The sequence below is a fragment of the Macrosteles quadrilineatus genome, unplaced genomic scaffold (genome assembly GCF_028750875.1).
Source record: "Macrosteles quadrilineatus isolate MER2022 unplaced genomic scaffold, UCM_ALF_1.0 Scaffold_2__2_contigs__length_208266976, whole genome shotgun sequence".
In the NCBI taxonomy this organism is placed as follows: Eukaryota; Metazoa; Arthropoda; class Insecta; order Hemiptera; family Cicadellidae; genus Macrosteles; species Macrosteles quadrilineatus.
In genome coordinates this window covers 103201430-103227090 of record NW_026542595.1, presented here as the reverse complement: position 1 = coordinate 103227090, position 25661 = coordinate 103201430, and the positions used below count along the sequence as shown (strand labels likewise).

At 32.1% G+C, this 25661-nt stretch overlaps 1 protein-coding gene across 2 annotated transcripts in view; it reads left to right on the top strand.

The window, feature by feature from the left end:
* The window catches only part of LOC128986969 (nose resistant to fluoxetine protein 6-like), a 39867-nt gene that overhangs the window by 1744 nt on the left and 12462 nt on the right, over positions 1-25661 (top strand). For both annotated transcript variants that reach the window (XM_054407602.1, XM_054407603.1), the window contains exons 2-7: positions 1308-1537; positions 4880-5085; positions 10838-10932; positions 15164-15348; positions 23656-23816; positions 24832-25000. In XM_054407602.1, the coding sequence (XP_054263577.1) occupies positions 1308-1537; positions 4880-5085; positions 10838-10932; positions 15164-15348; positions 23656-23816; positions 24832-25000 (1046 nt within the window). The remainder of the gene's footprint in view (positions 1-1307; positions 1538-4879; positions 5086-10837; positions 10933-15163; positions 15349-23655; positions 23817-24831; positions 25001-25661) is intronic.

Genomic DNA, 25661 nt, shown 5'->3' with positions numbered 1-25661 from the left:
TTCTTCACTTTGGTTTATTCAGTAACAATTTTAAGGAACTTTTTCGCTTGAAACAACTGTTGATCGTCCAGGAACGAAGCTTAGTCTTCCACTATTCAAAATAATCGGGTTTTCTGTCCTCTTTTGTTTACTCCTCTCTGTGTATTTTCAAATTGGATTTAACGTCATCCAGTGTTGTTTTTGACCTCTGGCTTTGTTTTATAAAGCAATTTAACTTCTTTATTGTTTGGATAAACTCACAAAGGGATTTTACCATCAGTGACTCATGAAAACTAATGAGTAGTAACAAATATTTCTTAATTACATATTTATACGTGGTTTTTAATATAATCTTAATATACAATATATTACATAGCATTATTACAAATATGAAATTACCTAAATGTCAATAAATAATTCTAATTAATGTCATTAGCTTTTAAAAGCCTATAAAATACTTTTAGTTTGTTAACACGTTTTTACATTATTAGAGTACAATATCCTTAGGAAGGCTGTGTAAAAAGTTTAAATTTATTGTTTTACCTGATTTAGGTTAGGTATCAGTAAAGTTAAGAAAGTTCAATAAATTAGAAAAGATAATTATTAATTATCTTTCTCTTCAAATTTACAATGATTGTAATTACCTATTTAATTCTTAACAAAATGCAAATCACAGCTGTCGCTACAGATATTGCAGTAGCAACAACATTTTTTGTACTATTTTATACTAATAGATTTTATATAATAGACGTCGAGTGTAGTATACTTAATGCCATTTTGTAATCTTAACACTTCGGTATTGGATGCCATGACAAAGTCTTCCAAGAAACTTAAGGCCAGACTCTTCAAAAGTGACTCGCTGACTCTTTTCTCTAAGTCCGTAGTCAGTTTATATTGCACTAAGTTAGATTATCATTGAAGTGTATGATGTAACTACTAGATCATCTAAAGGACTTGTACCGAACACTTCGACCCTTACCCTCTCACCCACTCCTTAACCGTGCTCTTCCTGAATCTAGTTATTTTTTATTGTTCTAAGTCCACTGCATTTAATTTCAGTGTATGATTTAATTACTCAGGTACTTAACACATACCAATGACCGGAAACTTCGACCAGTGCCCCCTGACTTTCTTTCCCTTAAATCTTGGCAATTCACTTAGTCACCAAGTAACATTAAAGATTCAGTGTATAACCACACTACTTAACCTTTTTCTTTTGGAAAAATCCTTCAATCAGTTTCCATTGGTAGCTGTACTCAACAGAATCTAGATAATTTATGTTAAATTAGATAATAATTTATCATAACTAAATTCGCTTATCATTTCAGTGTACGACGCAACGTCTCAATCTTCTCAGGGATTGTTGGCTGGCAACTCTTATCAGCTGGGCCACTTCGATCAGTGTATCTCCCTAAGTGTGCCTTCCCTGAAGTTGGCTGGACGCTACTGTCTGGTTGACATTAGGTTTGCCCCTGATTATGCTAACTTCAGAACTCCTCATCCGGAATCCAAGTTCTACCAACCATACAATCGACTTTCCATATGGGAAAGAATAAAGGTAAATTGTTCGTTGTTATACGATTAAAACCCACTAGTTATCACATGTTTCTCTTAATTTATATCCAATTATAATCCAAATCCCATTTGTTAAGGAAAACTAAAAACTGTTACACGTTACAAATTTATGAATTATAGAGGATTTTTAGAATGTTAAGCATGTTTTCATCAGATTCGATCATCCATATTTGAGCATTATACATATCTCGTGATGTTATCCGCATAACCTTTATCACAGATCAAATTATCATCATTAACACTGGTTATTCGTTAACATATAAAAAATCATATTTTAACGTTATTGATTTTTTATCTTTGACAATTAATACAATGTGACAATCAATACAATACAATCAATGGTTTTATTGACTAGTATTTTACATGAACATAATTTTACTTTCAATAGGGTTGCTTTAATTTACTGATGAATTAATGTATCGTTATACATTAATACAAGATATACCGTTCTTGTTACTCCATTATTATCTGTGCATCATAATCAAAGGTGTGCATAATATCTCAGCATCAGGTGTCTTAACTACTCGTAACTATAACTATCTTGACTAGGTCAGGGGTCAGGTTTCGCATTAATGAATTTCTAACAGGCACCAACTATAACAGGCCCAAACTATTAATAGCTTAAGAACGTGTAGCGATTTTCATTCAACGGAAAAGCATATACACAATACTGTATGGATTTCTTGTTTTTTTTCAGTAAATCTAAGATTCTTTTAAGTTTAATATTTTATAATTTGTGAAATTAAATCATTAAACCACTATTTCTTAAAAGTATTACAGTTTCTTTCCAAAAAAATACCATTGGTGTATGTAATTAAAAACTATTATAACATATATGACACCTTTGACCATATTATTAAATAAATATAAGAAAACTATAGTGTTTTTATTTGTTGTTAATTTGTTTTAATTGTTAATTTTTTCCGACATGTTTACTTGTTCCCCTTGTTTTTTCCCACCTTTCTTATTTTTTTTTTATTATTGTCTTTCTTGTCATCTTTTTCTTTCACATATTCCTCTATAATTCTTCCTATACTGGCACCGACTATGGCACCTATCACAGTGCAAGCACAGTGTGTAAGCGGCAGTCGTCTTCTCGCAGCCACGGATCCAAGTAAACCTCCCACAAGACAACATCGCTGGGTTAGGCCTACATTCAGCGTTATTGACAATGGGCTATGCTTGCAGTCGTCCTGATTTACTACTTCTGAAGATGTTTCTTTTTCGTCCTCTTTATTTTGTCCCTTTTCATGTGGTTTCTTACTACCTGGCTTCTCTGCCATACTCAAATAATTTTATATGATTCTGGAACAGAATTGAAAAGTGTAATTTAAAATTCCATGTTATTGTTATGAAGAAAATGAAATATGTTGTAGTTTACTTGTTTATATGTTGATAAAATTTGGAAAATTTATTTATTTTATCCTATACTATTGACCTATGGTCAAAAACACGTTTTACCTTCCTCGTAGCAGCAAACCTAAGCACTCGTTAAATCTAATGTTATATGTTTTATTCAGTGTAAGACAGAAAATAGAGAAGAGGAAAGCAGTAAATCAGGCAATAATCACAAGAAGCTGTAAATTGTATTGACTTTGAGCAAGATTACTGGACAGTATATCACACACGAGAGGGTTAAAAAATAAATGTAATAACTGTAATACGATATGAGTGTTATAAATGCGAATTTAACACCTGTAAATTCGATTCACAGTTGTTTATTATTAACGAAAGTGTTTATGATAAAAAGAGTAACGCGATATTAAAAATCAATTATTTCCTTAGCCTAGTGATAATTGTGAAGATATTTCACATACTATATTTGGAGGGTAAAATATTGGCATTTTAATGTTTTTAAATTATGTTATTCATTGTGACTCTTGGTTAGAATATATTATTGATAAAATAAAAGGATTACCTTATCCAACCACGGTTGCTGGTATGACAACTAGTTTCGTTCCTTAGAACTTCGTCAGGTCATTGTATGCAACCACATCTTTAATGTATTAATACATTGATTATGTGGAATATATTAATGATGTGGTTTCATACAATGACCTGACGAAGTTCTAAGGAAAGAAACTAGTTGGCATACCAGCAACCGTGGTTGGAAAAGGTAATCCTTTTATTTTATCGAGTTTATAAATTGTGTACGAGATTCAAACAAATGTATTTGATTAACAAATTTTGAATTCAGAACCGATTTCGAAAAGTCAATGTTTTACTTAGGAACATATATTTGATCTTTTTATTATTTATAAAATAACCAACCGATTAACGTGATAAGATTATGGGCATTTTGTCATATTTATTCTTATTGTAAAAAAAAAACTGTTGTTACATTCAATATATTTTTGATTATAAAGTATTCATTTAAAATGTTTGCACGGTATCCTTGAAAACAATATGGTAAATGCACACCGTGCTTATAATGACGGAAATACTCAGAAAGCATTAAGCCAAAATGTTTATAAACTGTTTAAACCCTTTTGTAATGTTAAAATTACTCCGGAATATTTTTTGTTCTATGATCACAAAAAAGAAGCTTGCACCATACGAAAAAATAATGTGATACTTTTTTGTAAACAATGGTTATCTTCTCTTCATGTGAGCAAAGTAGCACTTTTTGAACGAAAATCGTTTACTGTTTTTTGTATTAAAGTAATACATTTGGTGTTAACAATTACTTGTTCTTGTTTCACTCGTACTAAAATGTAATGAACATGAACGTAAAATTACGTCCATCAATCGAAAAGCTTTTAGTGAATATTAGGCCTATCAGATTAAAAAAGAACATTTTTGGAATGTAGCATTTGTATAGTCATAATCAAATGTTTGTTAACTGGCAAGCGATTTATTTTGTTTGGTTGTTATTTGGAATGATCGAGTAGCGTACAAGTAAAATTTAGCAAATTTAATTGTACAAAATGCCACTTTGTGTGAAAACTTTAGTAGACCAAATCAGTTTTTCACTTTCCCGTTTTGTTGTTTTTTTCCATACAGTCAGAGAATTTCAGTATCACGTTTAAATGACACATTTAACTCCTCAAAATGAACTCATGTTATAATTTCCTTTCTTTTCCCCTAAGTTATTTAATGTCGTCCTTTTTCCATCCAGAATGTTCACTTGACTTTCTCGTTCAGGTGGCACATTACCCTCTTGTAAATACCTCTGTTGTTATTGTCTGCCCTTTGCTCACTAGACAAAGGGAACAACAGGATTATTTACAGAATCCTGTTGCTTAATCCTGGAACACCTTATACCTTCTCCAGAAGTGTGTTCCTGCCAACACCATCTATTCTTCACGCTGTCTTTTGTCCCCAGAACTCTTCAGATCTCTCGCACCGCCCCAGGGACGTTGTCCAGTGGTCGCTGTGTGTTCCTGCCTCCTGCACTGTCGCCGAGGTGAGGTCCTCTCTGGTCTCCGCCCTCCGTGGTCTGGATCTGTCCCTTGACGTGTCCCTTGGTGAACATGGCTGTTATGCGACAACAGATGAGGAACCTCCGTCACTAGGCTTCTATGTTGTCTGGTACGTTGAAGTATTTTGATACTGTTTCTGTAAGTTTGAATTTGGATATGTAATTACATGACGTAGTATAAAAGGCCTAAACATTTTTGGACATCGAGATTGAATTTTACTATTGGTTCAAACACCAGGATGTGTATTGTAAGACGAAGATTATTGAAGTAGATTTTGTACATAATTGTATTCTTTTGTATTTCTGTTTTTTACGGTTATTAAAAAAAAAAAGACTATGATGACATAAGTTTGCCTCAATAAACAATGATTTTCATTTCGTTATTCTTTCATTCATTCTGCGCAGCTCAAATATTGATACATTGCATTTGAAATTGAAATAAATAATATTTTAGGAGTTGAACTTTACAAGTTAAATATTTTCTTTATTATTAGTTTTTGAATGCATGTATTAAACATATGTTATATTGTTGTATGAATGTACAGGGTGACAAAAAAGTCTGGAAAAGGCTAAATATCTTTTTAACTAAATCCGTTACATAATTCAAAACCTTCACAGCAACTTACATGTATGAAAACTACTTTTTCCAAGTATTATCATTTTTTTTTCTCTATCATGGGACGACCCATGAGGAGTAGGTACATAATCTTTAATGTAAGCATAAGTTGATATGCACATTTTTTTAAAGGTCTAGAAGTGGAAAGTAAACTAGGTCATAGACTAATATTATTCAATCTTCAAAACAAATTTAACCGGGTTTTAGATTCCCGGCTAATGTTGACTATGAGTATTTATCAATACTAAGGCCTCTGCAGGTATATTCCGCAAGAACTTTGAACGGCCGCCATTTGTAACGGATGAACTTTTTTGGACGCGATTTCCGGCAGTGAACTCCACTTGACCAGACCTTTAAAATGATGTGTATATTAAGCTATGCTTACATTAAAGATTATGTACCTACTCCTCATGGGCCGTCCCAGATAAAGTTAAAAAAAATGGTAATGCTTGCAAAGAGTAGTTTTCTTACGTATAAGTTGATGTGAAAGGTTTGAATTTTCTAACGAATTTAGTTAAAAAGGTATCAAGCCGTTTCCAGACTTTTTGTCATCCTGTATTTTATTATAATTGCAACTCTTTGGAAATCGGTACAGTTGTTGTTACTTCATTTAGCTTACGTGTTTCATAAAATGAGTAGCAGCTAAATAACGTTTTAAATTGTTCTGCAAGGTTTGTCAATTAAATATTATTAAATTAGAAGTGCTAACTTTTTTTAATGCAACGCAATTTGAGTTGTTTAATATATAGAAATGCATTCCATCTCAATGTTTGTAGGCAAAACGCTTTTTGCTTGTTTACATTAATATCCAATAATAAACATCTGCAGATGTATTCTTTAAACTGTTACAATAATTCATTGCGTTCACTAGTTCACACACACTAAATTAATGTTAAAAGCAATGAACATAAAGAAATTGAAAATGGCATTGAATTGTTTAGGAAGATTCTGTTTAAATAGCTACTTGTATTCAATGTATGAACGCCCCAGTTCCTTCTCTTGTAAATCTACTTTGAAAGGTTGTATTCAAAGCTCGTGTAGTATCAGCTTTTATCCGCGTCACTTACATCGTTCTCCATTGTTGAGTTTGAATGACGTCTAAAGTTAAGACATTCATATCGTCATAATGAACCCACGTTTCCATTGAGTACGTCGCCGTAAAGGCACTTGACGAGAAGATGAAGCCTTGGACGAAGCACCTTTATATCGCCTTGAGCTGTGTTTCATTGAATATTGTTATGTTACTCGCATAAAGCTGATATTTTATCTATTCATGAAAGTTTGTTTTTTAATTTTACCTTTTTATTTCTAAATTTTCTAGATTTTCTTAGTATCTTGACAATGTTTAACACTGAAATTAGTTTTCTCCTACGTCGTAAAGAAACAAAAAAAAATCTGTTCTTTATTAGCTAGTAAATTGATTCTTTTTAAATAAATGTAAATAGACAAATAAAGTATTGATACTAGTATTTTATACTGTACTGTCAAAATTATGAATGAATTCACGTAGGTTTTCCCTCAATGTATAATAAAAAGTTTGAAATTTAAGTATATTTATACTGGAGTTTTTTAAACGAAAATAAACTATCTCGGAATAGCTTGATACATTTTTTTACAGCACCAGAAGGGATACAATTTTCAAGATGTGTAACCTTAATTTTGAATAACTGATATTTTTTGTATACAATTTAACACTGATCTATCATATCTGTGTAATAATATTGCCAGCTTTTTTACTCTCCATTCAAGGACCGCCTTTGTACTGTTCTAATGCTTTACAGTATTAAATAATAGTTTTACCCATGTAACCATGCATCGATCAAACTATTTGTAAGTTACTCCACATTTGGCACTCTGCATGGTGTAATACTGCCATAGTCCTTATAGACATATCTTGGAACATGACGGTTGGAAAGTTTAAATACTTCTTACCTTGTTTTTCTACGGATTCTACCTTGACATAGTTGCTCGACTCTGTTTGACCCTAACATTAGTTTGTTTCGAAATAAAAAATAAGGAAATAATAGTAACAATAATCTCCATGCTTTATTGAGATCAAGGAACTTAGATAAGATCCATGAGTGATTTGGTGGGATTTGTACCCGGTATCACAGGGACCGAAGTACCGCGCTCTAACCACTACACTAGCTTGCTCCTCCACAAATACTACCATTACACCTAACTAAATCTACAACAAAACAACTATCTCTCAAGGAATATTTATTTATGGAAATGTTTTTTTACTGTTATCTATAGTATTGGAAATTATTGGAGCATTCCTAAGTTGACTAAACTGTCCACAAATGTTTGGCTTTGGACGTTCCAACAACGTACATAAACATTGGTGAACACAACAGTTCTGGTAGCAGATGCGACGTTTGTGTAGGCCGGTTTTTCCGATGCGCATATTGAATAAGCAAGTTGTTTTTATTAATGGAATATTTCAAACAAACATGAATATATCCGATGTCATATGTCGCAAAATAATACCTTCATAACGTTTTTGAATTGCATAATTTGAGTTATTTTTCCTTGAAATAAAATTGAAGCATTTCCTTTACATGTTAAAGTTCTTATTAGATCAAACGTATTTCCCTCCAATTTTAATTAAGTTCCTTATGGATCGGTGAATACAATTCTATGGTTTCTGAAAATACATCAAAATATGCCTGATGGGACTTGAGACATACAGTGTATAAATTAAGTTTTGAAAAAAATCTGTATTTTTAAAACTGAATTAGATATAAATATTCTGTTTGTGGCGTTGATTGTTAACAAAGGTAATTTGTTATCAAAAATATTTTTTAACCCCCCTAACAGGGTAAGGGGTGACTTATTTTTTTTAAATAGCAACCCCTATTGAGTGACCCCTCAGTTTGTAGGATTTGTCAAAACAAACACAATAACGCAAACCTGAGGTGGATATCTTACCCCTAGCCTAAATGGCGGGTATTCCAAAATTAGATTTACTGTATATGTAAAAAAGCACCAATTTCACAAATATGGAAACAAATCTGTATTTTTCAAACCGAAATAGATAGCTATATTCTGTTTGTGGAATTGATTTTTAACATGGGTTTCGCAATTTTTTAAATCAACAATATTTTTTAACCCCTTTAACAGGGTAGGGTGTGGGGGTGACTTTTTTTACTAAAATTTTTAGTAAAAAAAGCAAACGGACAGGTTTGCTGCGGTGGGGTTATTTTTATATTTTCTTCGTACTCCTGTAAACAATCTCATATTTAATTCTGTGACAGGTTTAATTTAGCATTTGTGTTCTCTTTCATTAAATGATTACTAGACCTGGCCTATATAGATTAACTTTAGTTTCTAAAAGTTGATGATTGTCCATATTTACGTTTTTAAGGAATAATTTCACATGAGTTTTTTAGAGTTAAAATATTGTTGTAATTTGTTATATTTGATTATTTTCGACGATGTTTAAAATGTGAATATAGCTGTGCAGTGCATGTTGATTTCTTATAGGATAAGATTTAATTTTATTTATTTTACATTCTCGTAAACAATTAGTATTATTTTCGCTCAAAACCTAGTTTTTTTTTGTACAATATACTCACGTAAATATTCTGTGACATAACTAGGTGATATGTAAATATTTAATGTCAATGTTTATTCTTTTAAGGGCCCATCATTAACATCTTGTTTGACAAATCTCGTATTAAGCACAAAACTACACTGATATTCGGTTTTTTAAATTTTGGTAACATCTCCCACACAAATAGTATATAACTGTATGAATAACAATAATGAAAGTGTGTAACGTAGCGAAGTTGAAGAATTTAACAAACATAATATTTACTGAAAGTTGCGCCGTAGAGATGTATTTTCAATTACAAACTCAACTTTTCCTGCACCTTCAAACCGCTCGAAGCAAAATCAATGTTAGTGTGGAGTCTGTTATGCTCGGTTGAAAGAAGGCACCATTGTCGTCTCTCCGTTTATTCCATCTTTGACAAATATTTTTATTTAGCACAAACATTTACTTAAAAAAGTGAAGTTTACTATCCTACTGAAATAAATAAAGCTTGTTTTACGTGTGGTTTTTGTTAATGACGTAAGAATGTTTATTATTTATGACGATTAAATGTTTTCCCTTATGTTAGAATAGATTTTATGAACTTGTGGCTACATAGTTTTGCCATTAATTATGAATCTGCTATTTACTGTCTCAACTGTACTTTGAGTGTACAAATTATCATATGATCAGCTGGCTGTTTTGTAAATGTTATATTTCATTTATTATTGTAGTTCTTTCTTAATACAAAAGTGATTCATGATTTAATCTCTTCTTTTAATTACCTTATTTTGTGTTAGTATATTTATATAAGGCACAAGCCTTAAACTCTTTGGGTTTAATTCTAAAGGATAAACAATTGGTCACAACATATTAATAAGTTCAGCTAAAATATTTGTTCAAGTTGGTTAAATAACAAGAACCAAATTTTAAACAAATCATAACGTCTAGAACTAAGAGTTGGTATTGAATTGAATTATAGACAGACAAGAACAATCCATTTAATCTTGACAAGGGTGTATTTATAGATGGGTTTTTTTCACCTTTTACACATTTTGTGGAGAAAATATTACTTTCGTTAACACTTTTAGTCTGTGTTTTGGGTCCCAATGAACCGCAAAAAAGTGCATTTCTAAGTGACGAATGTGTATTTGCACATAGCTACAGTTTATACCTCTGGTCCGATTTGGATTACATTTTTTATGTGGGTTCTAAACTATTATCCACAGTATCTCCAGGCATTTTTTTATTTTTTGGAATTGTAAAATTTTCTATAATAACCTGTGGAATAACGGAAAGATCAGATTTAAAAAGTCTCAATCGATATTGAAGTTGCGAACCCACACTTCAAATAAAATGGTACAACCTCAAATGCAGTCAAAATGATTGGTGTAAAATTTATTCCAATTATTGTGATTTTATCAATCAAATATCACGATCACTCTCACTCCTTACCCATTGAAAGATTTTTGACGAGCTACTGGTAGAAATTTATTGTCAGTTAGCTATTATTACCGTTAATTATTGTTTATTTCTTTAGGAATACTCTGCATTATAAATTAATAACTTTACAAGTATTGAAAAATGTAACAACATTTTTCTTTAAACAAAAGTATTTATTATTTTACAGAGTACATTTGCCTCATGAACGAAACCTGAGTACTTGTTTTGAATAAAAATAAACATCTTCTAACCTTCTGTATTTTTTCAGGTTAGTCATTCTGCTGGCTGTGGTGATATCATTTACAGCAACTGGGATGGATTTCTTTGTTTATCAAGCGGGAAGACCTCACAGTTTAGGAATCAGTAAGTGTATTATGGTCAAAATAACAAAACCTTGAAGGTCCATAGAGCTACCTTATATCCTTGGCAGAGATCAGAGTTAACTCCCCTCTCCTATGTTGAAAGATATGTCTAACTTTAAAATAAAATAAAATGACTTGAATTGGACCCTACGAATAAATGTCCTGGTGTTATTCATCTCTGTCGAATATGCCATCATTTTAACCAATCCATGTTGAAAGGATAATGTGTAGTATAATATGCCATCTTTACAATATTTTTGTGTAGCCTGATTGTGACAAGCAGGCTTTGCAGGAAATCAGGTAGTTCTTAAGTATTGTAAACAAAATTTGTTGCCATAAACAAACTGAAATTTGTAAACATACTGGTGACAATGGTGATACCATGCAGGCAGGGTACATTATCAATGACGAAGATAACTATGGTCAACGTTATATGCGGTTATGAGTGAAAAGTCGAAAACACTAAAATACTAAAACAGCTTTTGTAAAATGATCAAATATTTACTCTAATTGGTGTAGACATCGTGAGTATATCCATTAGTTACATTGTTGACTCTTTTAGAATCATCGGAAATTATTACCGTTAATCGTTTTTCTTAAACTTATGTAAAACATACCAATTAATTGCAGGAATTTTAGCAACATGTACACTAGTATTGATTTAATTCCACCTTTTACAGATCAATTGTTATTCCTTCACAATGATTCTTAAGCTTTTGTAGTGATAAAGAACTTTTGAAAATATTATCCCACATAAAGACAAAACTTATACAAATACATCAATTTTTAAAACCAGATTTAGATTCATAAATGGAAACCAACGTTAAATTGTTCTCTAATTTTATTGTCACTTAACAACACTAATGTTTTTGGCTTAAAAGATATATTTTCACTGTAATTTCTCATAACCGTAGCTCTTTGTAAGGCGAATGTGTGCAAATGAAACTTGGTTATAAACGGGTAAAGGGCGAAACAGGACAAAGATTTAGAACTCATTTTAACTTTTCCACAAGCCACATTAAACGGGTAAATGAAATATTCAATGTGCAACTATATTGTCGAGAGCTTGTCGTGAATGACATTTCGACGATGTAATATTTCGTTTTATGGTTTTGTTTAACCTGGCGTCGTTTTTATTCACCCAAGCAACATTTTTTTAATTCATTACAAAACATTCTTACATTATAGTAGTTAAAATCAAAAGTTCTAAAGATCAGAAATACGAATTAGTGAACAATTTTGTTTCAGTCGTAATAAAAAATAAAAAATAAAATTTTTCTATAAATATTTAAAATAAAAATCTATAAATATGATTTTTGTTGGTTGCAGTATCTATTGTTAACTGTTGTAATCAGAACATTACTAAGCATAAATTACTTAAAGGAATAACAAGAAAATTCGCCAAGAAAGTATTTTTAAACTTATTAGTCCGAATTGATGAATATAAGTTGCAGTTTTGCTATATATAAAATACTTTTACAACTCGTGTTTTCTGTAATAATTGGAAATTAAAATTCAATACAATGTAAATATTTAATATAATAAACTATTTGTCGAAAAAGGAAATATCCAATTCAGAATTGTTATTTACGCATATTTTCCATTTATGTGATCATAAAAGATACAGACAATGCCCTTTAGTTTCCCAGTCATGTATTTGACAAACAAAAAGGGGTTTCAACATACACCCTTGAGGGACACCATAATTTACAGTTTTTTTCTTAAACCCTGACTAACCCCAAAATATTTAACATCGCAACAACAAACGCACATATAAACAATACACTGAGGAAAACTCAACCCTGTATATTTTGACAATAGGGTATAAAGTTATTTATCAAACAAGAGTTGGTAAAGTTAGTCTTTTGATCAGCTCAGAACCGCAACGTCACAAAAGTTGCCTCAACCACACAGTCTTTGTGTTGCACGACATACGGCTTGACTTAGGTGACTTTACAACTGCAACCAACAAACTTGCCAACTCGGTTGATTGATTTCTGTAGTTTGTTAAGAAACTTTTCACAACTGAGTTTTTAAATGTTCCCTTTGAATTGACTTAAATCAAGATCCCACCAAATATCCTTGACTTTTGATGTGTCTCTGTTTTTATTGTCGATAAAAATTTGTCTTCCACCATGGCTTCCACATTTAATTATGAGCCCTGTAACCAGGATGTCCCCATTCCACCTGTGTCTGTATGCTATTCTATGGTACAAGTAAATTTTTCAATACTTTACCAATTTTGTTTTAACTGATAACAATAAGGATTAATTATTGAGACTATTGGTTCAATTAAAAAACTAAACTTTATTTACCAAATTATTGATAACAAATTAAAGTATATCATTCTCTACAATTCAAGTTAACAAAATTATAAGAAAACGCTTACTTTGATGTGGCTATGAAATCATTGCTTTCCTAGCTTTCTTTTCACTAAAACAATTTATGACTTCAAAAGTCAACAGTTTTGGTTAATTCGTTCTCAATCAGATGGTTCAGACGTGTATGGCCAGTTGTGGTTCTTTGCCAAGTTTTTAGTAGATTCAATAATCTACTAAAAGATCTCAGCCGTTGAAACGGTCAGTGGGATTGTACAGAAAAGCCATATAGCTGTGCATATGTTCGAGAAAATGGACTGGAGGTTTTCCTCATATATTGAGTTTAGAAGCGTCAACGGGTCCTTTTCGGAGTGGATCACAGTTTTATTTACGTTCTTCATATAAAGAGTTTCTTCAGATAGAGCTTCTGGATCAGCTAAGTCTGAAGGGTATGCAACGAGATTAACAGTTTTATGTTTCAGTACCTCGTTGTCTAGATCAATGAACACTAAAACTGGAGCAAAAAAGGTACACATTTCTTCAGAGCTTGCAAATTTGGTTTTCATATCAGCCATGAGGAAATCCAAAACAGTAAAGATTATACGGTAGTACAGAAAGACTTGAATTCCTGTGAAGCTTGTTGCTGAAGTTGCTCGGGTGTATTTTCAATTTTCTTTTGAGAGGGAATTCTGGTTTAGTGCCAGCTGCATCGGTAACGTGTTTTGCTTCGTTATGGATTGTTTCCTATGAATCTCTTAGTGTCTGCAATTAAGTCAACAAATCTCTAATAAGTTGCGTTTCTGTCTTTCTTCCAATGGATTTCTTTGACCAATGGAGGTCAAATCTTGTGCCAAAACTATGATGCCAAGAGGCCTTTAAAAGATTCAAAGTACCTGTTTCTGGCTGCTGGAGTCAATGTAGGCAAATTACTTGCTTCAAGGAGCAGGCCCAAAACCTTGAGGATTGAAGGAAAATTTTTGACAATCGGTCTTGAATAGTTTCACTCCAACGAGTCTCGGAAAGGTTTTGTAGAGACAGAGGGCTTAACATTAACAATAATCTCCAACGGCTTGGGCTGCTCAAGAACAAAATAATATAAAATATCAATGTTTCCAAAAAATGTCACTACGTCGTTCCTTCGTCTGATGGAAGGAAGAGGTAGAGGGAGTTTGTGGGACGCTAGCTGGCTTTACGGTTGTTGTATAGTACATACGCACTATTAACTAGCCTAGAATCTAGAAGGAATATATTTTAATTGATTTAACTTTGTTTTTTGTAAAATATATATATATTTTAATTTATGATCTGCTATAAAGTGATCTTCAGTGATTAAAATAGAAACAGGGGTAGGTCCGGGCCCCCCGAGAGCCCCTGTGACCACAGTTTCCCCAGCCCCACCCTTGTGGGGCCCATGTCTTCCACGCTTCTTAGTATGCACACTGAACGACAAATGTACAAGTACGATTAACGTGAGTAAAGCTTGTAGATCTTTGGGAAAGAATTTGTATTCCCAACAGACCAGTTTTGTAACTGTTCGTTTCTCATCACATTTTATGAGTTAGTAAAATTTTAAACCTCTAAGGATGTGATATCGATGTATATTGATCCTTTAATGAGATTCCTATCCACATAATTTATTTTCGTTTGTATTTAGTTAATTTTCTATAGCCTATAGTATTGCAGCAGTGTGTGATATTCATATACCAATGCGCGTCAGATTCATTTCAATAGCAATAATTTGTGTTGTGTTATATGATTGTATTTGCGTTTGTAAAAATATGTGAAAAAAATAATTATTAAATTTTAAACATCGACATTTTTAATTTAAAAGAATGTTCTGTATTGACCACTTATGAACCCTTCCACTTTCATTTGTCAAAGATCCTAAAAAAAATATGGTACGATATGTTATAGGACGATGGCTGAGGACCTTCTCTATGTACAAGAACATGGGCAAGTTGGTGACTCCCAACTCAAACTCAGAGTTTGCCGAGTTCCACGTATACAAGTTAATCGCCATCATGTTTGTGATAGCTGGCCACAGACAGATGTACAACATAGGACAGACCCCACTATACAATGTAGATTGGGTTGAGCGGGTAAGTTTTAGCTTTTAACAACTTATTTATTCATTAATGGTTACACCATTTACAAAATAATATGAATAGATCTATATAGCATTATGTAGCTCGTACATGACAGAACGGATTTTTTTTAGATTCGCAAATTTAAACGATAATACTAATGTAAAGAAGTTTATCATGATAGTAACGATAATTAGAACTAAGCAAATAATAAAGGACTGGGAAAATCAAGGTTTAATGACCTGATTGGCTGTAAAGCTATTACCATATTGACAAAGAAATCCACAATACAACACACATCTTTTAGTAAAATACCCCCCCCCCCCGCCACAGCAAACCTGCGGACTGAGTGAATTTCCATTTACCTGGGTGGATTTCTACTAAAATATTCCCGGAAAATTGTCAGATGTATTTCCTGTTTAAATAACATTAATTTTATTGAGTACCTAGGTTCGCTGCTACGGGGATGGTATTGAGGTGTGTTTGTTATTGAAATGTTGATATGAAATAAACAAAATTGCCAAATTTGATTAAAATTTATTAATAAACAATCAAACTACAAGAGTTTATTTATTCACCAAAAATTATTTTCTTGATTTTAAGACTGTTCTGTAAGTTTTCCATCCAGAAAATTATTTTCCTGGCATCTCGTTTTGTTACCATAAACTTATGAATTGCACTGTATATGTCTTCTTCTTTTCTGCCTGATATGCCTTCATGCTATACAGGCTATGGTTCAATCTCTGCCGGCTGTTCCTACAGGTACAAAAGATTCGTTAAGATCTACAATTCTTTTTGTGATGGTGCACTCCTTGAACTCGTCCATAATGGAGAGCATTATTACTTTTTGAAGATCCATTGACTAGACCACGGTTTTACCTATATTCATCTATGTTGTCAGTTGAAACTGACTTTTTGTACTGTTTCGTTGCTACTTCATATTTAATTTTGTGATTCAAATAGTTTCGCATTCTGAACATGAAGCAGCATGTTGGTGTGGGTGTTTATACTTTATGCTTTATACTTTATTATGCTTCTTGATCTTGCCACACCTCTCACACTCCTCGTGGCCCAACTTCACGAACGAAATGTTTATGTCCGAAACAAATTAACTATACAAATCATAACAGTGATTCAGATTAGGGTTCTTCTGTATAAAGTCTGTATGCATGGTCTTTTACATTTACAGTACAACCCCGCTAATCCGTCCCCTACAGGACCCGGACCAAGGTCGGAACAGCAAAAAGGTTCGATTATCCGAGGACCATAGTAAATTGCCATATTAATTGACCACCTGATATTTATTAATCATGCTCTATGATAATGATAATAGGCTAATATCTGTAAGTAACAGAGTAAAATATCAATACCCCCGCCGCAGCAATCCTGCAGACTAAGTGAATTTCCATCTACATGGCTGGAATTCCACTTAATTATTCCTATAAAATTGTCAGATTTATTTCCTATTTAAATATCATTAATATTAATGAGTACTTAGGTTTGCTGCTACAGGGAAGAAAATAGGGGGTTTTATTGAAATATTAATAACTTAGTATGAAGTAAACAAAATTTCAAAATTTCATTAAAATATGTCCATAGACAAGCAAGCTACAACACTGTATTTATTCTCCATAAGAATAACTTGGTAATATTAAATTTACACTATTTTGCGATTTTCCGTAACCGTTAGGCATGCAACAATGCTTCAATATACTAAATTATTTTTTTTTTTTTTTTTTTTTTTTTAGTTATACAAAATGGTTTGGAAAGAAATTGCAAAATTTTATGTTTTCAGGGTGAAAAATTAAAAACCCATTTTTACCCCATAAAATCCCCCATAAACCCCTGTTCCCAAAGCCGGATCATGCTGGTTCGCGAACTCGTTCGAATAAATGTAGGTTTATACCAAATTTCATCATAATCGGATCATTTTTGCTCGAGTTATCCGCGCTAAAGGACATATATATATATATACAGGGTGAGTTTCTACTGACCGTGTTAACTTCGCCAGTGGGTTCTACTCACTAAAAGGAACAAAAAAGTTCCAATAAACCCATGTCCGATTTTCGACCGTTAGGCTGTTTTGGGGGATTTTGTGTTTTTCTTATTTTATTAGACTTTGCTCCACAATTTATGTAATAAAAACTTAACCAATTACTTTAGAGAGTTATAGTTAAAATCATTGGAAAGAACATTAAATTTGCTATAAATCAAAGGTTTCATTCAACAATTATTCCATTACATAGTCCACGTTATAACCAAAATAGAGTAAAAATGTCATTAAATTAATTAATTACGATAACTTTCATGAGCCTCCTTTGATACATAAACCTGCATTTATGCAATGTTGAAATGCATAAAAAACTTGGCATTTTAATAATCTTTCAAATGATATGCTATTCAATACTATTATTGATATAAACCAGTGAGAAATTACTAATAAACTACAATAAAACACGGTTTACAGATTTTGTTTTTCCACAGTTTTACTGTTAATAATAATTAATTACTGTATTCATCATGTTGGCATAATCTTGATTGGTAAAAGGCTCCATATTTTAATAAATGTTTGAAAAACTCTTAATTGACTTGGAAATATAAAGTTAAAACAGCAAATTACTCAACAAGGTATGTTCAAGCAGCTGAGTTATCTAGCTATAGATGACAAATCAATAAAAGCTGACTTAATCAAGCACAAGGTAAAACTAATTACACAGCATTTAAGAATCAAACACACTACATCTTTGAAAATGTGAAAAACCTTGAGTTTATACATTTTATTAATTCAGATAATTTTAATAAATATTTAAAAGTTAAAATAATGTACAAATTTTATCAGATAGTTCAATAAAATACATCATGGAGTATACAGTAATTATTATTAACAGTAAAACTGTGCAAAAACAAAATCTGTAAACCGTGTTTTATTGTAGTTTATTAGTAATTTCTCACTGGTTTATATCAATAATAGTATTGAATAGCATATCATTTGAAAGATTATTAAAATGCCAAGTTTTTTATGCATTTCAACATTGCATAAATGCAGGATTATGTATCAAAGGAGGCCCATGAAAATTATCGTAATTAATTAATTTAATGACATTTTTACTTTATTTTGGTTATAACGTGGACTATGTAATGGTATAATTGTTGAATGAAACCTTTGATTTATAGCAAATTTAATGTTCTTTCCAATGATTTTAACTATAACTCTCTAAAGTAATTGGTTAAGTTTTTATTACATAAATTGTGGAGCAAAGTCTAATAAAATAAGAAAAACACAAAATCCCCCAAAACAGCCAAACGGTCGAAAATCGGACATGGGTTTATAGGAACTTTTTTGTTCCTTTTAGTGAGTAGAACCCACTGGCGAAGTTAACACGGTCAGTAGAAACTCACCCATATGTGTGTGTGTGTATTTGAACGGATGGTGTTTTTGGCCTCTGGGGACCTCAAAACGAAAAACTAAATCGGTCCCGGGTCCAGGTCTTACCATGAGACCTACGGTAATAGCTTATTCCCTAAATGGGAAATTCGCTAAAAAGCATTCGATGCAAAGTCCAACTTCACATTTCACACACATGGTTCTCATAATTGATGACAGCCCTCCCCTGCACACCGCCGTTTCTTCTTTTCTGGAGTAGATGTTTTGAAATGTCCATCACCGTACAGCGTTTGCCACTCTGTTCCCAGAGATTTAGAGGATGAAGGTCTTCTTGCGCCTTTGGGGAGTTGGCACATCTTTATTGTATACCTCCGCCAACTGATTTCAAAAATCATGCTGGGATTTATTATTTCCACTAGCTTTGCTTAAATACCAAGCATTTTGAACAGCAGCATCAATTATCCAAGAAAACCAGGGCCAATACTGTTTCAAAAATTAATTGAGATATATATACGTGGGTTTTCTTTAGAATATTTACTTTTATTTTTATATTTTTAAAAAATTAATCTCAAATATACGTAGGATTCCTTTAGAAGATTTTATTTGATTTTAAAGTCAAAAAATATAATTCAGAAATAAAATAGTTGTAATATTACTGAGGTCTGTTATTCTGGATTTTTGCGTCGTGATGAAAAGTATTGTTCATAACTCGTGCCGAAAGTTATTTTCCGGCACTTGCTCCATTATTCCCGTCCTCAGCTTTGCCTCGCACGTGAAATTGGGATTTCCTGTGTTCTGCTTCACCTCACACAAAAACTTGAGCGCGCGGCGGAAAATGCCAATTTCGGTTCTCGTTATGATATATAATATTTCGCGTTGCCAAGCAAGTCCAAATTCAGGCATGTGGATTATCTGAACTGCACCAATGGCAGTAAAAAATTCGTACACACAAATAATTACTCTTCTGTTTATTAATTATGTACATAAACATACATGGCTAGATGTATGTTTGTAATTTAACAAAGATATTAAAAAAAACCTCCAACGCTTTCATTCGATATTTACTACTACATGAAATAGTACTAATGGTACTAATGAAATAGTTACGCAAAACTGTAAAACCAGTCATAAAATTAAATAGAGAAACACTTTGTCGATATATGCGCACTTAAGAATAACTAACATGAAACACACATCAAAACAGGCTCCAGATTTTGCAATCGGATGAAGTCTACTTGCATGATTCAAATTCAATGTTAAAGGGTTGTGATAGTTTAGAGGACATTGGCGGGATTTACTAATACTGCGTTGGTAAAGTTGAGGTATCGATTAGAACAGTGAGAACAGTTTTCAGCCTTAAGGGATGTATTAAAACTCGTACTCGTTGTTTTAAACTTCCCGATACGAAACTAAACAAGAGAGTTTGAGAAATACCTCTATGTTTTAATTGGTATTATTCTTCTTTCTTGTCACTAACGGTTCTGCTATACAAATACAATGAAATATGGAATGATAAAAATGTATTTTATATCAACATATTGGAAATAAAATGTAAATATTTGCAATCTACTTTTTTCCATGTTAAACTGTCTTAAAGGGGATGTAAAATTTAAAAGTGTTTTAAATTTTTTGAATAATATTTTTTATATTTTTTTTACATATTTGTGGGAGAGTGGTACATACTGGGACGTAAATATTAAAACATTTTTTTCTTCAATATTAGTTGACCTAGAAGAACAATCTTTACACAAACATAAAGCACTTTTAAAACACTTTAAAAGATTTTTTTTTCAAAATTATTAACTTATATTTAAAAGGCCAAAAACTATTTGTCCCGCTTTATACCACTTGTCCCAACATGTACCGACCCTGGTACAAGCTGGGACAGCAATATGGTACAAAGTGGGACAATAAATGGTACAAAGTGGGACATCCTGTTATGCATAGGAGGTATTCATAAATAAGACAGTTTCAGTCAAAATTTAAAATTTATTAATATGTGTGACCTTTAAAAACCTATAGTACATAGTTAGTAATCAACCTAGGCTATAAGGCTCGAAATTCCTCCATCTTTCGCATGCTCCAAAAACTTCTTGCGGCAAATCTACGGCATTATGGACCTGAAAAATAAATTTTTTTGTAAAATTCCACTAATGTTCTTTAATGAATAACTATGATATGAATGAATATGTCTATACCTATTTTAAGAGTTAAAGGTAGGTAGGTAAGTTATACTTTGGCATAAAACCGACCCCGCTAAAACTGTATTAATGTTATAAGTAGGTAAAAAAGTAGAAAGAAATTGTTTAGGCTAATTGAAAATAGATGTATTAAACAGTTTAAAAATACCTAAGCCTAACACAAAATTATGAAAATGGTGGTGTTTCTGGGTAAACCGCGTTAGGGTTCACCGTGAAAAGTAAGTTAAGGGTTTTTTATTTATTTAACAGGTACCTAGGTCCTATCCTAGGTAACCTACCAAGCAGATGAGGCATGTCATATATTTATATGGGTATGCTTGTACATATATAGCCTATTATGAATTGCTATAATAGTATAATAAATCAATTATCATTGCTTGTCCCACTATGTACCGATTTCCCACTTTGTACCACCTTATTTTACATTGTCCCACTATATACTACAAATAACTGTCCCACCTTGTACCACATGTAGGGTTATGTTGTTTTTAAGTTTTACTCCAAACAGTGCAGCTCAGACACCCCTGACCTCCTTCTATTGATCAAAGAAGGTTTTTTAATGTTAGGCATATCATATTTAACCTGTTTATCAAACTAATTTAATAAGAAAATGATGATTGCTTACCTCAAAAATGTAACTTTTGAGACTATAGTTGTAGCAGACTGTCATTCAGTACTTTCCAAACATGATTGAAACTTCAAAACTAACTCAAAACACACTGTTGGCCTTGTTACAACACTTTTGGAGAGAAACTGGCCACATGGCTTTGAAGAAAAAAAAGTTATATGGAATCTCCCACTATATACCGTGTCCCACCTTGTACCACTCTCCCCTATTATATAATTATTTCTTTTATGTGCAGAACTGTTTCATTATACCGTTATGGTTTGCAAACATTCCTCTGTTATTCAATGAGTTATTGCCATTAATGAGTTAACAGTGAAATCTGCGCCAAAATTGAAGAGCAACGTCTTTCTAACATCAAGACATTTGAGAATATTAACCATTGACAAACGTTTGAAAATACTTCAGATTTTACAATATTCTTAAGTTATCTTATAGTAATCTATAAGTAATCTTAATAGCATTCATTAAATAAGAAAAAGTTTTTTTTTAGTTAGATACTAGCAGTTTTATCAATCCTCGCATTAAGCTTAAAACTCAGAAAACAATGTGGCTTTTTAAATACACAGTAAAATACAATTTTACTATTAGTATATTGGTACGTATACAATTTAAATCAAGCTAAATACCCTTTAAATTAACAGAAAACGCAAAAAGGGCTATTTTGAGAGTTGAGTATGGAATATGTTTATAATCCTAGGTACCAAGATTATCTTATTGAATTATGCTATCAAATTTGGTCAAGTGTATTTTTCAGTGAAACAGACATCTCGCATTTCAACCAGTTGAGTTCGCATATTTTTGTACAGATCTATCATCAAACACTACGAGTTCGTTCCAATAAAAAAACAGTTTAATTTACTTTTTCGTGGTGTGCATGATTAAATATTCGCATCTTGCAATGGTAAAAAAACTCCGTGGAAAATATAACCTCCAACCAACTTGAATTAGAAATGTATGTTACATAAAAAGTCTGTAACAGTAAAACTCAAGAGAACGGCGCAAATGGTGGATAAATGCTGGGTTTTTACTGTTTAGAGAATGTAACGGAGATGGTAGTTATCTGTTTTATTTCACTGATTTGAGTATTCCCCTTCCGTCTCTAGCTCTTGCAATAACTAATGTTTAATTTAACGAAGGTTTTAACGTCTGCTGTATTTATTCATCGCATATTATTTCACCCGGACGTTTTTACTAACTGAGATGTGTTTTGATTTGCAACATTGCTTGATATTAAACAAGTACTTAAAATCAAATTTAGAGGACTGAGTTAAATAAATATCCTGCCAGGGATTTTAGAATGTATTGTTTATTTTTTTTGTGTGAAATTATTAGTTCATAGTTTATTTTGTCGGAAGATTAACTCAACTCTCTCGGAAGCAGTTTCTTCATTTCCAGTTCATTTCTTACTAATGGGTTTCTTCATCCTCAGCTCAACTTAAACTAATTTGTTTTCCTCGTCTGGGCTCACCTCACACTGATGTGTTTCCTTCTTTACCAGAAACTCTCATTGACGAGTTCCACTCATCCTAAAATTCATTGAAATATTTCTTTTCCTCTTCTTAACTCACACTAACATTTTTTATATATTTAAAACTCCTACTTATACTAATCATTTTTCGCCATCCTGAAATCAGTTTGAAATAATATTTATTTTTATTTTTAGCTTAACTTTAAAATTTTTTCCCTCGTCCGTGCCTTGCCTCACACAAACATATTTCCCTTTTTACAAATTCTACAGTATTTTGTATTAATTTTATTTTATTATCTTAGCTTAACCTCACATGAATTCGTTTATGTCATATTTAGCTCGGTGTTAAAGTTTAACTTGTACATACATTGGTTATAAAAATAATGTTTAATTCATTTTAATCATTAACATTAAACTATTAAACTATTACTAATATAATTACCTTTCTGTTTTTGAATCAATGATGTGTTTATTTTCTTTATTTGTTATCCTTTACGTTTTGTTTTTACGTAAGCTATTATGTAGAAATAAATCTGCGATAAGTTAATTTTGTTGTAAAAACAAGAAAAATATCATGGATTTGTTTATCTGTTTTTTACGGGATATAAAGATTGTATTTAATTTAGTCACAATTCTCCAGCTGAATTCCTACTTCGTAGACATAGTGATCCTGAACGGCGGTGTAGTGGTCGACACTTTCTTCGTCCTCAGTGGTTTCCTCACTTGCCATTACATCTTACAAGAGCTTGACAAACAAAAACGTTTCAACTTCGCCGTCGTCTTCTTCAACAGATGGATAAGGTAAATTTACTCAGCAAACTGTATCATGTATTGATCCACATTGCTGAGCTTAAGTTGGTTATTTATATGGACATCAGTATTGGATATTTTGTGAGTGTTTGTATATTTAATTAACTTTGAGCTAACTTGTAAAGTATTGTTTAAGGTTATTTATGTCCACTTTAATCTTAAAATGTTGGAAAAAACAATTTTGGAATTTTTCGTACAATCAATTGATTAACTTTTACACAATTACGCACACGTAAATGCGTATTTTAAGTGGAATGTGCATTCAGGGTGGATATTGAAAGAAGTGAGATGACTTTTATAGCTTTTCAGCTTTATTATATGTATAGAGTGAGTCTTCTAAGCTGTGCTAAACTGATTACAGACGAACGGCTTGACATACAGAGATGAAACAAAACTTTTCCCCTCTATTTCATACCCAAGGAAAAACGTAAAAATATGTTTTACCTTTTTCAAAATACAAGGTGTTAAGGGAACTGGGGGTCATAGGTTCGAATCTCAGAGTTTTCAAATGTAAACATATGCCATGTTATTTACAGCTTACAGCTCTAGACTAGACTAACAATTTAGTGGAAACAGAATTCATTTATCTTTTCCGTTTTAAAATGGTGGCAATTTTTATAGAAAATATTGATACTTACAGAATACCCTGTATCTTGAAAACCACTAAACTTATTTTCGTTCTGTTTGAAAATTCTTAATTTTTATAGGTTCAGCTTTAATTTGATATACGACAAGTCAACATTTTAAAAACTAAATATTGTTTCTATGATTTTAATTTTTATGATATTACTACTAATTTATTAGTATTGATAGTTAATAAATGTATAGCTAACCACAGGGATTGTCTGTGTTTTCTTGTGGTTAGAGTGACCGCCTCCCACGGCTATCAATTTGTGATTTTATTCAAATCACTTTTGACGATACTTGCAATGACCCAACAAATTAAAAGTTGGCATGAAAATCATTTTCGGGTATAATGCGTTTTTTTGTTTTTTTATTTTTCCAGGATAGCCCCTGTGTACATGCTTGTTGTTGCCTTCTACGCATTCGTGTTTCCACACCTCGGAGACGGTCCATTGTGGAGGGAAAGGCTCCTCAGAGAGTCGACAAGATGTCTTGACAACTGGTGGGCAAACCTGCTGTTTATCAACAATTATGTACACGACGATAACCAGGTAAACATACAATTCTGATGTTATAAAATGTATACTTATTCATGTAAAAGGGAGACGGGTCCCTGATCAGCCATGTTACTGAAAGCACTATCTAGTGAATGATATACCTTTGCAAGCTTAACTAGATCCTGATGTGTTACCTTACGACCACAAACCAGATAACGCATCGCCAACTTTGGCTATAGTCTGGATGACGGAACCTGTCTCCTAACCCTTCGTCTACCTCAAAAGCCTGGGCCAGACCCCAGTTGGACGGATTGTCAGAAGACAGATTCCATTATACAGAGTATAGGATGCTAAAATGTGGTTTTGTCACAACACGATAAATTTGTATGTAAATCACTTCAAAGAAGGCAGCGCATAGGATTTTGAAACAAGGTTAATTTCTAATTTGTACTTTCTAACTTTAGTCTCCTTCTTTTAACATTTTAATTCTCTATTCGAAGTTAAGATTTAAGATTATCAAATTATTCCTTCGCTATTTCTTGATCTGTAATGTATAAATTAACTTCTAAAATGCTTTTTGTGTGCATACGGAATTTTACAAATTATACAAATACAAATATTGCATATAATTCAAATTAATGTTTAAGGTAAGTGCTCTCATATATTTGTTCTTATTGTTCTTAAGATACATTGTTATATGACATTATAGCACTAT